At 42.5% G+C, this 17,601-nt stretch overlaps 1 protein-coding gene across 1 annotated transcript in view; it reads left to right on the top strand.

The window, feature by feature from the left end:
• VASH2 (vasohibin 2) overlaps positions 1-17,601 on the top strand; it is a 48,920-nt gene that overhangs the window by 3,916 nt on the left and 27,403 nt on the right. The window contains exons 2-4 of the mRNA XM_032963062.2: positions 5,556-5,644; positions 9,102-9,158; positions 12,150-12,224. Coding sequence (XP_032818953.1) covers positions 5,556-5,644; positions 9,102-9,158; positions 12,150-12,224 — 221 coding nt within the window. The remainder of the gene's footprint in view (positions 1-5,555; positions 5,645-9,101; positions 9,159-12,149; positions 12,225-17,601) is intronic.

Raw genomic sequence — 17,601 nt, 5'->3', positions numbered from 1 at the left:
AATCAAAGGGCTGCCAGGCAAAAATTAGCATGTCAATGCAAGATCGCCGAGCATCCTCCACGACGAGTGCGCCAAGGTGGCTATGTTAATGTGAGAGGTTAGCATGCTAATGGAGAGATCGTGAAGCAGCAGCCTCGAGGATGGCGTGCGAGATAGCTGTGTTAGTGAGAAATTTAGTCTGTTAATGTAAAAAATCAGAGAGCCGGAAATAACAACTAACATCGGAAGGTGGTAGGCTGGGAACATCACAGACAGTTATGACTTAAACTGGTTAATAACGTCCTTCCAATGATTGCTCAGTTTGTAGCCATCTTCTCGGTTGAAATTGTATCTTTGTTGATAGCCAGTGGGTTTGCAAAGTACCTTCATCTTAGAAGGAATAAACACAAGATCCAGGTTCGATTTAACACAGCACATAAAATTCGTGATCTGATCCCATCTGTTAAGGATGTGATCCCTGACATGCAATACCCCGGCGTCTACAAACTAAGCTGTCTGCGGCAGTAGTTACATTGGGGAAACTAAGCGACATGTCTCGGACCGGGTTCGTGAACATAAGGCAGATCTGAAACACGGTAAGACAAATTCCTCGGCCGTGGCTAATTGTTTTAATGCAGTGGGCTCACACTTGCATTGGCTGCTGACATTTGGGCTATGCCCATTTCAAACCTTTATAAGCACTTGTCTTTAGAAGTTAACTCCCCTTTCCTGATGACGACCGCTTGTGTTGCGATCGAAACGTCGTAGTTTTTTGTTATTATTTTTTAACCTATCTATGTGACTGTACCGAAAGACCCAAATAATATGAATTCCTGCAGTTACGAACGCTTTAAGTCAAGATTTAGTATGTATGCGGTTTAGAAGGTGTCAGAGGATTAATCTGATGTGCTGTAAATCTTGGTATGGTCTTTCAATTGTCCAAGTAACAAATGGACGTTCTTGGCACAATTTTTTGTTGTTGAAATTTTCGTATAATTATTTCTTCACCGACCCTCACTCGCCAGCGTGGTGAAGTATGCTCAAATAACCACCACAATCCACAGGGCGTGGACAGGCATTCACCAGTGGGTCGAAGAAGGGGCTGTAGAATAATTGTAAGTACTTGTTATCGTTAACGGATCCGAATGTGTATAAACATCCGGATAGATATTTTAGACCAACATGTATGTTTTCATTGGTCAATAGCAATTGCAGTGAAGGCTTTTTCTCGTTGGCTTTGTTCGCTGTGTGCGGCTGCCTAAACACATGGCCTTCTCAGCATCACGGCTCCCCTATCCATTGAAATGGGTTCCACTCTCCTGGGTTTGTGTGCAACAGTATGCCATAAGGCTGACGTAATGTCGGAATTGCTGGGCTCTTGTGTGTGTTGGTATCGAGTTTCCAGCAGACCAGCCATCCGCTTGAAACGGCAGGTGTAAATATGTGTTGTGGAATTCTGCCAAACGGCATGGCAATTCACATGCTGACAAAGCAACTAACTTGGTCGTGATGTGTTGCTTCCCACTGTAGATATGGTAGAGTCCATGTTGTCTTACACGGGTAATTAAAAAACACAAACTATAGCTGACAACTCTCGTTGATAGATGCCAAGCAGCAAAGCAGTAAAACAATATATCTGTACTAAATGCAATGAGATGCACAGGTATGTCTCGATTTGCAAACGTTGTCGAAATGTCGCGTCAATGCAATTCACAAATTATGGGCACTTTTCGATCAACGAAATCGAATTTCCGTGTTATCGAAATTTCAAGCGGCAAAGATCAAACAAGAAGCACCATCCGTGAGGCTGCGTCGTCATCCATCCGCTATAGCGTCACCGTGTCCCACAATGCAACAGCGACGCCTACACATAACCTTGCCATTCATTCCAACATGCAGCAGATTTGTTGGTGAGTTCTCTGAAAAGGTTAATTATTGAAGTTTTTAATTAATTTGTATTGAGAACTTTTCATATTTATCCTCTTTATTTTAGTTTCGTGAAAAGTGATTGTGTCGGTGGATAATTTTAGGTTAGGAGTAAAGTTGGAATGACTGTCTGAAAGAAATCTCACATTTATTGTGTTAAATGGGAAAAGCCAGTAGAAATCCATGCCGATTTACAAAATTTCACTTTAGGCGTTTTGTTTGAAAAACACATCCCCTGTTTGTAAATCGAGGAACACCTGTTTACTCAATTCTGTGTAGATATTCTCGAACTGTGAGTGCATGACGTACTGTATGCATACCGACATTAAATCTTGACTTAAAGCTTTCGTGACTGCAGGAATTCATATCCTTGTTTTTTTTCGGTAAAGTCACTGTGATATGTTTAAAGACATTTATAATTATCCAAGTGATAATTATAAACTGTCCCTATGATTTCAAATATATGTGATTTATGCAGTAGACGCTGGATCAAACGTAATGCTGTTTCCTCGCAATTTCCTTCGGTTGACCAAATCGTGTTCGCTACAAAGTGTTACATTCAAGTGGAGTGGGACACGTTTGGGAGGCAGGAGAAGAGCTCTTGGAGCTGGAGGCCCACCCGTTTGGCAGGTCTTGATTAATGTTGCGTGCATCGCTTATACCGGTTACATGCTGTGACTTAATACGAATTTAGAGTATTTAATCATCATCAACCGTTCTATGGAACCCTTTTAGCCAGTATCAAGATGATGCACAGAAATACCAAACAGACATACATTACAAGGCATTATGTCTGCATTAACCACTCATATTTATGTTTGTTTTATAATGTATGCATTGTTTGCACGTATGACCACACATACATGTGGTAAATGCAGACTTGATGCCTTGTAATAGGTGTCGATTCGGTGTTTGAACATCTTGACAGCTGTATAATCGCCCGAAAGGGTAAAGCCATCAACCATCCTTTATCCACTGCTGGATGAAGGCCTGCTGCGATGCCATAATCCATCTGTACCCTGCGTGTGTGAGTGCACCGTCCCCATGGGTGTACATTCTGTCCTCTGGCTTTCATTCCACCTCCAGTTTTGTCCATTGGCCGTCATTTCTAGGCATTGTTTTCGTCCTGCCCAAAACCATGTTCACAGTACACGTGATGTCTCCTGTGTTCGTTCCCAGATCCGTGTGTTCCTCTTCCCGTCATTCGGTGGAATTCCAAGCATGCGTCTCTCCACGTGCACTTCACAGCTTTTACTCTTTGGTTCTCTCGGGAAAGTCACGTATGTAGAAGACGGTCGCTTGTTATTGCGATCCAAACGCCGTGACCTATTGTTTTATTTCTACCCACGTGATGACTTTACCAAGAGAACCAAAGGGTATGGATTCCTGCAGTCACGAAAGCTTCAAATCAAGATTTAACAGCTTTTGTTAGATTATTTTTTTTGTCATTGCATTGCTGTAATTAGATCCCATGAATTCTTCTCTAACTAAGTTATGGTGATGAATTTACGATTCTGTACCGAACTCGTATCCTGTGATTATAGCATCTTCAGTTGTGCCTCAGATTGAATGTGTTGTCCTACACAGAACATTACCACTGTTTATATTCTCTATCTCGTGAGCACAATGTGAGCAGTCTTTAATACCAGACTGCTCGACATTGTGTGTCTAATGTCATCGGTATCATCATCAGCGATGGTCAATCCACTGCTGGATGAAGGCCTCCCCAAGATGTAACTATCTCTCATGATCCTGTCATGTAATAATCCACCTAGCACCTAGATTCCGGGTGATTTGATCATGGGTGAAATATGCTAGTAAAATTCTGTATTCATTTATAGCGGCAACACTTATCTAGGCAGGATCTTAAAAAACTTTTAAGAAGAAAATTACTCATTCTATGACTCGCTTTGAACTTAACAAAACACACCACTCAACAAACTTAACAAAACACACCATTTCGGGAGCAAGTTCAGGCCAGGGTTTGTTTTGACAGATAATTAAAAGCAATCGGTTGCAGTTGGGTGATACTTTTTTCACAGCCACCTTATATGAAGTCTCTGCTTTAAAAGCACCGCTCCCTGTGTTTGTGACAAACACGAGGGAGCCATAGGAGCAGAAAACGTTCCTCTACCTATAAAAGGGAAAACGGTGTCGGCCCTGCAATTGCTTGCTCTGGGCATCTGTGAAAAACTACTGGACACCTCCGAAAAAGAGCTTTATAGCTCATCGGATTCCTCCAGTATAAATATTTTGATTGCTCACGCCACTGCTGGCAGAAGGGCCGTTATCAGATCTGGAGCATGAGAGCCCTTCTAGAGGTATTTGGCCTACTCTTCCATGTTGAACAGGCATCTTGGAAGAGATGGGAGTGCCTACACTTAGCCTCCCAACATATTTTTTGTTTAAAAAAAAGTCCGTTTTATTCCCCATGAGCTTCTTAAAGGTCATTGTTGATAATTAATTACGATTGAGGAACACACTTTTCAAGTGCACTTGAGTGTAATATCGATTTATTTTTTTGGTCCGGAAAGTAGTTCATATGCATGTGCTTATGTGTCTGTGGGAATTGATTGGCCAAATCCTGCTTTTATAATGATGTGGTTATTGTCAAACGAATCCCATATGTCTCGTTGGGAAAGGCGAAAGGTAAAGATGCAGACCTGGAATTTCTTGATCATGCGCACTGCTGCTCGGTCGTAGGTGGACGAGGCAAGGGGGAATTTAAGAAAACTTCCCACTGTTTACATTGAACCGGTGACCTCTGGATTGCAGGTCCAGTGAGCATGACCACTGTACCATGCCAACGTTTCCCCACATAGTTGGTATTTGGACATATATGATGACATATCTTTTATTTATCTTTTTTTTCCTATCTACGTGACTTAACCGAAATAAACAAATAATATTATGACGTATTTTGAATAGTTTCATGGCAAATACAGTTCATGGGTTTATAGATTGTGATTCTTTTTAGTTGTTTTTAATTGGTTTATAAACCGAAGAACCTTTTAAGTAATGTAACTCTGCCGTCTTTGTTTCACAAGACTGACTCTACTGATGAGATCCAGAAGGTCTAGACTAGTCCAGAGTTTGCTTTGCTTAAATAAATGCTGATAGAAAAAATTGGTCTGAAAAAATCAATAGGCTGTTCAAATAAAGTACCTGGTTTACATGTGGAGACACAGACCACAGTTATGATTGTTTTTCTCTTATTTGAAATGATATTACACATTGGGTATGAAACAAGGCAGGGACGTTATATTACAATATTAGTGCAAGCCGTAACACAACTTGAGATAAACACACTAATAAAGATCTCACCGCACCACACAGTTTCCATCCTTGACCCCTTCGTGATGTTTGAGTGGCTGGAATATCCGTCGTGGTCGTGGTGGATGTTTGGGTGTCTCCTGAGAAAGGGTGTTGTTACTCTATCACCCTCACTCTGCCCTCCAGAGCTGACCTGGGCCATTTTGGAGTTTGCCTTATTCAAGGACTTGGTGACGAGTCTTATGAAGTGAAGCCTGCTTGCTTGTTTTTAACTGCTTCTGTGCCCTTGGGAGGCTCGTGAATTCCGGCCGTTAGAGTGCGTCTGAGTGTGTTGACCCGTTTTTGTTTTCCCCCCTCTCTCCCCTCTTTGTTTCCAGCCTCCATTTCCAGCTGTGCCGACATTTCGACCGTCTATGCCGATCCCTGAGCGCCTGCTGGCTGTGCAGATCTACATGCGAGAACTCCAGTATCCTTAGACAATTCGCGGACCGATTACTTTGTATTCTTTCTTGTTATCCTTACACGTAGGAGAGTTTTGCTAATGGAACGTTTAATTTAATGTACACACACCTCATACTTTACTGTTCAAGATAATGCGATGACCTCTAACATGAAACTACTCGTTCAATCTTCATCAGCCATGATCAATCCACTGCTGGATGTTGTTGCCCCCTTTCACGATCCTTGCGATGTGGTTAATAATCCACATATCACCTGCTCACAAACTGATTTTGAAAGTAACTTATTGTTCTTATTTATTTTCATAATGATAATGCTTTCAATAAAGTTTAAATGAGAAAGGTGTATCCTGTTAGATGCCCTATCTTATCCTTAAAAATTTTGACTAGCTCGCTTGACCGCATATAATGAATGGGCATAAGAAAAATGCTTTTGTATATGGCCACTTTCACACTGAATAAACAAATAGCAAAAACGTATTGCGCATCACAAATTTGTTTGCAGAGTAGAGACATTTATAGTAACTTTTTCCAAAGTTATGATGTATACATACATGTACAGTCCCTTTTACCGATTCACTGCTGGATGAGTGCCTCCCCAAGGCATGCAGGTCAGAGGCACTATTTGACCATATTCCACCACGCTGCTCAGTGCCGGTTCGTGAAGGTGGGGAGCAGAGTTGTTGGAGCGTTGAAGTACAATACAACGTTGGATAGGGCATATTCATGGTTATTTGGGCGTAGATAAAATTGCGAAACGAAACTTTAAAATCACCACTGAGGGGTACACTGCAATTTGCAGACACTCTCATGGTGAGTGTATATCGAATTGTTTGCAGATTCTGTTTTCAATGTTTAAGACCGTGAAACCCTTTCCATGTCACTGTCAAAGGATGAGACACTGTCATGGGTTTTGTGTGAACTGCTTAGAGCAGTACGAAAATGGACTTGGTGAAATAACACAAATCTTAAAACCGGCCTGACAAAAATTGTCTGCTCGCTCCAACTGCACACGATGTGGTTATTCAGCCGTCATGTTTTGCACCGCTAATTTGTCGGTGGCCTTGAATCAGTGCTGCCAACTCCGCATTTCTATGGCAGGAACAGTCTTTGCATAGAACACGATGAGTATAGTCAAGTTAAAATAAGTGGATGTGGCTGAAAGTTGCTCGCAGCCTGACATCCGACGGTTGCTGCCAGTATGCCGAGGAAACAGTTCAGCATGTGAGTTACAAGGACTGCACTGTGCTACGCCGTGTAGACGCTTTGCCAAGCGTTAATTCGGCCATTCTTTCCATTGTCAACTCAATTTGGTTACAAAGTTAATGTTTTTGCTGACAGAGCCGTTTTCGCAGACGTGTCATGTTACCGTGAAAGGAGCCAGACGATTGAATCTGAGTGCTCTCATGGAACAAAAATACAGCCATGGAGTTTCAAATTATTCTGCCCTCGGAGAAAAGAGAATCGATCCAATATGTACCAGAGGTCCCTTGCCTGAGCTCTCAAGTTGAACGTGGAATAATCTTTTATTTGCTGTCGTGAACTAAATGAATGTGCTCGACGTCACGATGATCCGCGCATGTAACGTGCGTGCACAGCTCCGTGCGTTACGCATCGGAGAGACCGGCCCATTCAAGAATGATCGTAAACAGTTGACCGCTGTGAAAGTGTTGACTGCTTGAGTAGACCTTAAGTAAGCTAGCCCCTAGAGGGGACTGCAGCTTCAAATGCCCTTATATAGAGCAGTGTGCAGTGTTAGACGTTGCAATTGCAACGTGACCTTATGGGCATGTTCTGTGCCAGTGTATCTTTCTCAATCCATTCTGTGGGCTCCTTTAAAAAAATGCACTTTCTCATTGGAATCGAATTCGCTATAATCAGTTGTGAATGTACCTCAATTCGATAACAACTCTTAATTTGGTCATCTGCTATCGCTGGAAATACAAAAAGATGAAAGTGATAGTTCCGCAGTTGCACGCTACATCATAAAATTGTGATTGGTGAAACGGAAATCGTCAACCCATCTTATGCGTGCACCGTACGGTGGAAAGAAGTTCATGTATTCGTGAATCATAATTAGTCGTCAGTTTGAACTCGGTCAATTTGATTTTTATTCTACTGGACGAGTCTCATCCGTTCAAACCTCCACGTGTCTGCCACGGTGTTGGCGACATGTCGCACCGAGATTTGAGCCCCACGTGTTCACCAACGTCTGTTGGGGACTACTTGAGAGTTTTAAAAAACTAAAACTAACCAGACTTAAAACTTTCGTGACTGCAGGAATTCATATCCTTATGAATAAAAAACGAACCAATGTTTTATTTCACCAGGTAACACCAACTGAGCTGTCGAGCTCTTTTCCAGACGCGAGCTGGCCACAAACGACATGTCGATGAAGTGGCTTGTCGAGTGTCAATTTATAGCAGCAGCCAAATACTCCAGACGCATACGCTGCATGTACCACACAACCCGAACATTCACCCTCGCCTTTCAAACTACTGTCTTGTTGAAAAATACATATCACGTTCATTCTTTTGTCAATCCCCTGCCGGATGAATGGCCCCCCACACCGTGTCAGTTATGGGGATTGTTTGGCCATACTTCCCCAGTGTTGGTCGGTGCGGCTTTGTAGAGGGTGTTGAGTGGGGGAGCGGAGCGGTGCCGTGACCATTTAAGACTTCACTCGCCACTGATGTTAGCCGTGGCTGGGAATTAAACTCGCGTACCCGCGTTCGCTGCACCACCACTCCGCCCCCAACCATCTAATTACTTTTCATCGCGGATGACACCTTTAGAGTGCATACGTCGCGATGTATTGGATCCATTCACGGACATCCGCGAGGCACAGTCTGTTCGTTGTGTCCACACAACAGTGGGACATTGTGCGGCATTGGGGATTTGCATGACAGTGCAGGCTTATGTGCGTCATGTGCTCTGTGGTGAAAATTGTGGCCGTCTGCCACAGACTTCCGGCCCCTCTAAGGGACCATGGGAATGGGGCCACTTGTGCCCTATCTCTCGGCGGGTCGACAGAGCAGAGCATTTCCACGAGAGTTGTGTTTTCATTTTGGATCAATCTCTATGAAATGTGGATATTTTTTTAAATTAGACTCCTTAGATGGTGTATGCATTCAGCTCCATGCAACTTTAAACCACAAGTGTAATTATGATGTAGAAATTCATATCTAAAATTTGTTTTTGCTCGTTAGTACATATTAATAAGCTTCATGGCACAGTATTTCTATGCGAAGCTCTTTACACATAAAGTACACATCGGTGTATGATACGCTTACAACATCGGCAATGTTTCTAATGATATCGGTGCCAATATAGAAGAGTATGAAATATATTTTATTAACCTGGAGTTTTTGGCTGTCAAGTCGTGTGCATATTTTATAACGTGCTTTCGCCTGTCCGCAGCGCTGTTGGCTGCTTGTTATCTTCCTAAGCGTCTTCTTGACACAGATATAATCACACTGGGACTCAGTTCTTTGAGATTCGCAAAAGCAGGCCGTTGGTTGGGTAAGTAACCATGTTCACTCTGTCTCGTTTTGGATAAAAAATGTTTTTATGTACCATACAAAATAACACTCCTTAATTAAAATGCACTAAACTATTGTTAAAATATAACCTGTCCTGTATATATACGGTACTGTGCGTGCTATTCATATTGAGGAACACTTTGAAGCCTTTGCAAAGTTTATCAATCATTTGCTGGCATGAATTTCCATTGGTTGTTACACTGACAATGTCACCATCAAGTATGATACAGTTTAACATCTTCACCATTAATATATATACTCTTTCTTTTCTCCAATCCAATTTTCAGAAAACATCTAATATCGCTGTGAATAAGTTTGGCAAGAGCGTATCTCCTTGCGTGACTCCTCTTCTGAGAATGTATTTTGCTACTTTCTTCTTGCAATCTCCATCTCTGTGAATGATTTGTATAATTTCAAAAATGTTCTAAACAAATTAAGATTTGGGAAGGGATGTGACTGTAACACATAGTTTGGTACGCCTTGGGCAAGCAGGATAAATGTGATGAAATAAAATGATGAGCGAGAGCCAGTTTGAGCACTTTGCGATGATAAGCAGCAACGTAGCATTGTACCTAAGGAAGATAATTCCGAATCATTCCGCGTAAAACCTGCTGAGATAAATGGATCGTAAACGTGGTTCAGTGACAAAGAAAATGGAGCAATAGCTGCAAAGTGCGCAAAGAGGTGCTGAGAGTCGCAGGTTTCTCAGAGTGAGACAGTAAGAACACAATGTAGAGACGTCGTCTTGACCCTGAAAAGCAAGCGGGCTCAGGCAGGCCACAACATGAGGAGAAGGGATGATTGGCCGATGGGCCGAGACGAACGATGGAGTGGCAGCAGCCATCGTAGGGAACACGGCCGAGAAGATGAGAGATGGGACGGTGACATCGCATTGCGTGCAGAAGCCTGATGGATTGTTGCACCAAATTACTCAAAGGGAATATATATACATGGAGTAATGCTCGCCCGATACTTTAAAAATAAACTTGGCAGGACCCTTCAGAAAAAAATGTTCACGTGTGATTCGGTGAGATTTTTCTGGGTAGGCAGGCGTTGTAGTCATAATTAATCATAGCCACGAGACTATGACAGATGGTGACAACTTGGGTCGGCTTTCAGGAGCGGATCGAACATGCCTGATGATGATGATAATATGCACGATTATAAAACCCGGAAATTCTACCTACACAATGGCATCTGTAAAGTTTATAGAGGGTGAATACGCTTGTGTAGAATACAAGGACGTATTTATTAAACGTGTTATTTATTCAGGAGTGTCATGTTCAGGTTGCGAACGACACATGTTTTAGACGGCACGTACAATAGCCCTGGTATATTAACGCCTTTCACATTACTCGCCTTGGATGTGGCTCGATGCGGTGCCTTGCCCTCTGAGAACCTCGATATTTGCAGTGACTCACATCACCAATATGAGCCACATGCAGGAATTCTCATTTCTGACGCACAACAACTTGAGTGATAAGATGCCTTTGTCTGAACAGTCGTGGTTATGAGGCATAGCCGCGGGCTTCAGACTCTCAGTCCAGTCATATAACGGTTGTACATTTTTCCACATGGAAACTAATGTGGATGCACGCCTTGTACAACCGTTTCACACGTGCTTATTTATGTCATCATGGAATATAGCACACGCAGAAGTTTAATACCCCACACTGTCATGGCATGCACTTGCCTTGTTTGTGTATATGCATAGCAGGAATGTTATCTTGTGATTCACAGTTTAAATAATCAGCAATACATTATAGCAGTTCAGTGTAAATACATGTATATATAAACAATATTCAATTATGATTACTGAGCAAATGCCCAGAGGCCCCAAATACCAAGGGAGCCAACAACAAACCACTCCTGAAGGTGTAATTTACATGAGTTAATGACGTAATATACATGAGTTAATGACGTAATATACATGAGGTAATGACGTAATATATATGAGTTAATGACGTAATGTTCATGAGTTAATGACGTAATATACATGAGTTAATGACGTGATAGACATGAGTTAATGACGTAATATAAATGAGATAATGACGTAATATACATGAGTTAATGACGTAATATACATGAGTTAATGACATAATATACATGAGTTAATGACGTAATATTCATAAGTTAATGACGTAATATACATGAGTTGATGACGTGATATACATGAATTAATGACGTAATATTCATAAGTTAATGACGTAATATACATGAGTTAATGACGTAATATACATGAGATAATGACGTAATATACATGAGTTAATGGCGTAATACATGAGTCAGTCACGTAATATACATGAGTTAATGACGTGATATACATGAGTTAATGCATTTCTTGAGTTGAGCAAGGTTTACAGAACTTGGAGGAAAGATGATGGGAGGGAATTCCAAACTTGAGCAGTGTGCAGAAAGGAACACATGGCATATATCGGAGGAAACCCACTTATGAGACCCTGTGTCACGTTGATGAGAGCTTAATTATTAGTGTCACATTCGCGGCTTGTTGCAGAGGTTCGCGGTTCGAATCTAGCGGCCGCCTTGACTCATACTGTGGTTCAACCATACACATATGCGGCGTTTGCTTCATGGCGGACGTTAAAGATTCCATGACACCATTCGCAAGAGGAGGCCATTGTGTGCCGATGTCGTGGTACAAATTTACCAAAAACAATACCAAAATTACCCCAATAAACTACTCAATTGGAATAAACATAACAGCTATTGTCCCCTTCTGCAAAATTGTGGCAGGATCCTCCTGAAACAGAGTCGTTAGGCTTTGCGGGGTAAAAAGTGTCGTAATAAGAATTTAGGGGCCACATAACGCTGAATTTGCTCATTGCATGGAGCAAAAAAAAAACCCCAGCCTTTACAATCTATCTCGTGTCTGTTTTCACTCGGAGCTGTATCGATGCAAACTCTCCAATCGTTTGACACAGTGGGTTGATGAACGTCTGGCCCCCAACAGGCTTATGGATGCCGCTCGTGAGATGGTGCAAGAATCGCTTCCCATCAAGTGTCTGGAAGCCGTCATACTGGGAATGTATCCTTGACGTGCACCCAGTGTGTCTGGGGTGACCCTCCCTCTGCTCGGTGTGGTGCGATGGCAAGTTCTGCAGGAGGGTTTGCAGCGAGTGTGTGTGTACAGTACTCTACGTATCTTTTCGCAAAAAAAAATATACTAAACGGTTTGCATGTGAAGTACACCTTGCGGTGAAAAGTACACTCGTTTGGTGAAGGAGGCAATGCAGAATGAATTGAAGGTGCACATTATCATGCGAAGTTTAAAGTGTTCATTGACATTGGTTACTGTCAGGCTTCACTTGGCAAGTGAATGTGTTCTACAGTCTATTGAAGGTGCCCTGTTCTTTATAAACTCATCCGTTGTTGTGGAGCATTTTTGGTGAGAGTATTCACAATATATAGAGACATACTTTCTCTTTGCATGTAATAATAATTATAATAAATACAACAATTAGTCCATCAGCCTATTAGCTCTCCAGACCAATATCCAGCAGAAATGTTTAAAGCAAGCAAACTGTTGACCGGTTTTGACCTGGATCTCATCATCAGTCAGGCTTATTAAAAGAAAATACTGCTAGGTTTACCACATGTTATTAGCAAGAGCATTCCCATCTCAACTACCGCCCCTTCAACCCAAAAAAGCTGATGGAAAAATGGGCAAAAATATTTTTCTTCATATGTGGAGACTGAATGGGGTTCCGCTTGCATATTTTGTATATGTTCAGCAGCTTCCAAGTTCCTTTACTCGAGTGGCAGAGAGGCCTGACCCTTGGCTTGGTAGTTTAGAGCAGCTAAAGGGAATGATTGACTTTAAGCCACTTGGCGTGACGCACTTGGTCAGTAAGCAGGTGCTGCACTGTAAATCCGAGATTTAACCGTTTAAGAAAACTTTACATTCCACTCACGTGGCCAACCCATCACGTGGCATCCTGGGTGCTTTAGATGAACAACAAACGTGGCGTGACTACACATCCGGTCACCTTAAATCCAGCTTACAGAATACATAATCAGAGATATGTTCTGTGTCTTGTATGTATGTATGTATGTTGAACTTATTTCGCACCATTCATTGCTAACTGTTAATTGGAGGTGCGGGAGAGGAATGGCGGAGCCAGGATTTTCAGGTAGAGGGGGGGCATCCCCTCCAGCGATGAAAAATGATAGGAGTTGTTAGTAAGCAAGGACTTGTCCCTTGCTTTTTATTCGGCGCATGTGCGGCGATGGCGCAGCCATCGATCGAGGGTCGAATTCGAACCGCGTTGTGTGATCGGCATCGTGCTCGCTGAAGGTGAATGCCTTCAGGGAAGTCGTGGACTCTGTACGCAACTGCGCACAATTCTGTGAGTCGCTTATAACCGCTTTGCCGTTACTTATTGCCAATTATGGACTCAGACTATTGTCCTATCATCTCATTGAGTCCCTGGTACGTAATAATATGCTACACAGTGGCAGTGGGGGTCGCGAAATGCAGATTTATTACTAATAACCCCCAATGATCCGATCGAAATTAGGGATTTCTATCTGATCATTGGGGGGGGGGGCACGTGCCACCGCCAGTGGGGAGAAGGATACAAATAGAAGTGTAATGTTTTAGTCCATCAACCTTGTGACTTTCCATAGCAGTATTGTCAAGCAGAATGTGTTTAAGGAAGCAAACTCTGGGGCTGGTTTCGACCTGGTCTCATCAGCAGTCAGGACTGTGAAGCAAACGCTGCTGAATTGCCAGATGTTATTGGGAAGAGCACTTCACATGAAGAGTGTTGCAGGGTCTGTTTCAGATTAGCAAGAAAGTTCACGTGGTTCCACATTCTTTCACCTCGAATTCGAAAGGCAGAACAGAGCTGTTTGATGTCATTGCCATAACATAATCACCAAAAGCATTGCTTATTTTATTCACATCTTATTTGTTTTCATCATCAGTCACCCTGGTTGTGTGCGTGCATGGCTCCCATTTTGCAGCTCTCTAAAAAGATTAAAGTACCACGAAAAAATCTTTAAAAAATCGTGCTGTGGAAATACCGCAACAAAGTTTCAGAATGGCCCGCCACACGAGCCACGGCACTCACCACACGAGCCACGGCACTCACCACACGAGCCACGGCACTCACCACACGAGCCACGGTGCTCACCACACGAGCCACAGCACTCACCACACGACCCACGGTGCTCACCACACGAGCCACGGCACTCGAGAGCGCTCGCCGTGACCCTGTGGTTCTCTGACTTCACCCAAGCCTGCTCACCTTGAGCTCCGAGCCATTTAAACGAACGATTTGGTGCTCCGTACTCCATTGGAAGCGGGACACAGGCACTTTGGTGCGCCGAGAAGAAAAGCCATTGCCCACAAAGTCAGAATCAGAATATTTATTCTGGAGGAATCCGATGAGCTATATCCGGTAGGGGCGGGTAAGATCATTACAAGAACAAAAAATACAAAAACATGATAGTGCAAAGTACAAGAAAGGTAAATAAATAATTCAAACACTAATTAAACCATACCCATCTTGCCAGGCAAAGCTCACTGAGGTATTAATTTATTTTTCAGAAGCAACCTAGCCACAAATGATCACTCAACAAAGTGGTTCATCATTTGGACATTTCTAGCACTAAACTTATCTAAATAATGTTAATGCAAGTCTCCTGTTGCACATATATATTGTTTTCACTTAAGGCGACAGCGTTATTGAGGAATGTGTTGGGTTTTTGTTATTTGTGGCACGAGTTGCATCTCTGACGAGCACGGTTGGCTACGTACGGTGCGAGAGAAGTTCAAGAGACAATGGCTGTTTCATGTGGTGATGGTGCCATTGAGAAGCTGCTGGAATAACGGTGAAAATAGACTTGTGAATCGGGCCCTCTGGCTTTTTTGCGAATGTCGTATTGGACCAGGACAATGTTTGACTGTCTGTAGAATTACCACACATTTCACGTGATGGTATAGTGAGACGTTTTATGTCTGAATGTAATCTCAAGAGCATGTAATCCATGCGTGTTCCTAATGTAGTAAACGTCTTTTTGTCATCACAACTCAATAGCAGACGCTATGCAGCTCTGCTTCGGGGACACATTTTAATATTTTTTCTTGGCTACATTTTTAAAAGATTACTTAGGCATAGCTAACTTTAAACCTTTATAATTGTTTAATATTGAGTACTACTTACGATCACATGAATAAACATGACTTGAACTATGGCACTATTTGCTAAAACAGTATTTTATAGCTTGGGGCTCACTACACACATTATAATCATAAAATACACCCGAGTGTAGATTTCTGGATAAATAATGGATGTTAAAGGCATTGTACACTCATAAATATACAATTACACTCCCTTGCCAGTATCAAAATATAAGAATAGATTTTACCCTTTCTGGCAACAAAACAGGTGTCAAGATGTTAAAACACCAAACTTAAACCTTTTTTCAAGTAATCATGTTTACTGCATTAACCACAATACTTGTGGTGAAAATACAGTGAGGGAAAAAAGTATTTGATCCCCTGCTGATTTTGTACTTTTGCCCACTGACAAAGAAATGATCATTCTATAATTTTAATGGTAGATTTATTTGAACAGTGAGAGACAGAATAACAACAAAATCCAGAAAAACGCATGTCAAAAATGTTATAAATTGATTTGCATTTTAATGAGGGAAATAAGTATTTGACCCCCTCTCAATCGGAAAGATTTCTGGCTCCCAGGTGTCTTTTATACAGGTAACGAGCTGAGATTAGGAGCACACTCTTGTTACCTGTATAAAAGACACCTGTCCACAGAAGCGATCAATCAATCAGATTCCAAACTCTCCACCATGGCCAAGACCAAAGAGCTCTCCAAGGATGTCAGGGACAAGATTGTAGACCTACACAAGGCTGGAATGGGCTACAAGACCATTGCCAAGCAGCTTGGTGAGAAGGTGACAACAGTTGGTGCGATTATTCGCAAATGGAAGAAACACAAAAGAACTGTAAATCTCCCTCGGCCTGGGGCTCCATGCAAGATCTCACCTCGTGGAGTTGCAATGATCATGAGAACGGTGCGGAATCAACCCAGAACTACACGAGAGGATCTTGTCAATGATCTCAAGGCAGCTGGGACCATAGTCACCAAGAAAACAATTGGTAACACACTACGCCGTGAAGGACTGAAATCCTGCAGCGCCCGCAAGGTCCCCTTGCTCAAGAAAACGCATTTACATGCCCGTCTGAAGTTTGCCAATGAACATCTGAATGATTCAGAGGACAACTGGGTGAAAGTGTTGTGGTCAGATGAGACCAAAATGGAGCTCTATGGCATCAACTCAACTCGCCGTGTTTAGAGGAGGAGGAATGCTGCCTATGACCTCAAGAACACCATCCCCACCGTCAAACATGGAGGTGGAAACATGCTTTGGGGGTGTTTTCTGCTAAGGGGACAGGACAACTTCACCGCATCAAAGGGACGATGGACGGGGCCATGTACCGTCAAATCTTGGGTGAGAACCTCCTTCCCTCAGCCAGGGCATTGAAAATGGGTCGTGGATGGGTATTCCATCATGACAATGACCCAAAACACATGGCCAAGGCAACAAAGGAGTGGCTCAAGAAGAAGCACATTAAGGTCCTGGAGTGGCCTAGCCAGTCTCCAGACCTTAATCCCATAGAAAATCTGTGGAGGGAGCTGAAGGTCCGAGTTGCCAAACGTCAGCCTCGAAACCTTAATGACTTGGAGAAGATCTGCAAAGAGGAGTGGGACAAAATCCTGCCTGAGATGTGTGCAAACCTGGTGGCCAACTACAAGAAACGTCTGAGCTCTGTGATTGCCAACCAGGGTGTTGCCACCAAGTACTAAGTCATGTTTTGCAGAGGGGTCAAATACTTATTCCCCTCATTAAAATGCAAATCAATTTATAACATTTTTGACATGCGTTTTTCTGGATTTTTTGTTATTCTGTCTCTCACTGTTCAAATAAACCTACCATTAAAATTATAGATTGATCATTTCTTTGTCAGTGGGCAAACATACAAAATCAGCAGGGGATCAAATACTTTTTTTCCTCACTGTACAAACAAAGGGAGGTCCCATAATGTAGATGCTCACCCCGAGCTCTCATTGTCCTGATAGTGGCATTGTCTTTGTGCTGTTCGCCTTTTGGCGTCCTCTGGTCTGACACTGAGACCAGGCTTAAAAGAAGCTGTCTCTGGTGTGGACCGTTCCGTTTTAAAGACAATGCATCATATACTACCAGAGTGTGTGTTTTAGTTTGCATGTTCATCACAAGTATCTGGTTAATGCAGACATGATTCCTTGCAAAAGGTTTCAGTTTGGTGTTTGAACATCTTAACACAGCTCCTGTTTTATTGCTAGAAAGGATAACCTATTCTTACATGGGGTGGATAGTATACACTGGGTGGAACA

The sequence above is a fragment of the Petromyzon marinus genome, chromosome 29 (assembly GCF_048934315.1).
Source record: "Petromyzon marinus isolate PM22_M1 ecotype Great Lakes invasive population chromosome 29, UKy_Petmar_22M1.pri1.0, whole genome shotgun sequence".
Taxonomy (NCBI): domain Eukaryota; kingdom Metazoa; phylum Chordata; class Hyperoartia; order Petromyzontiformes; family Petromyzontidae; genus Petromyzon; species Petromyzon marinus.
The sequence above is the reverse complement of the archived record's forward strand: the minus strand, read 5'-3'. Positions and strand labels throughout refer to the sequence as shown.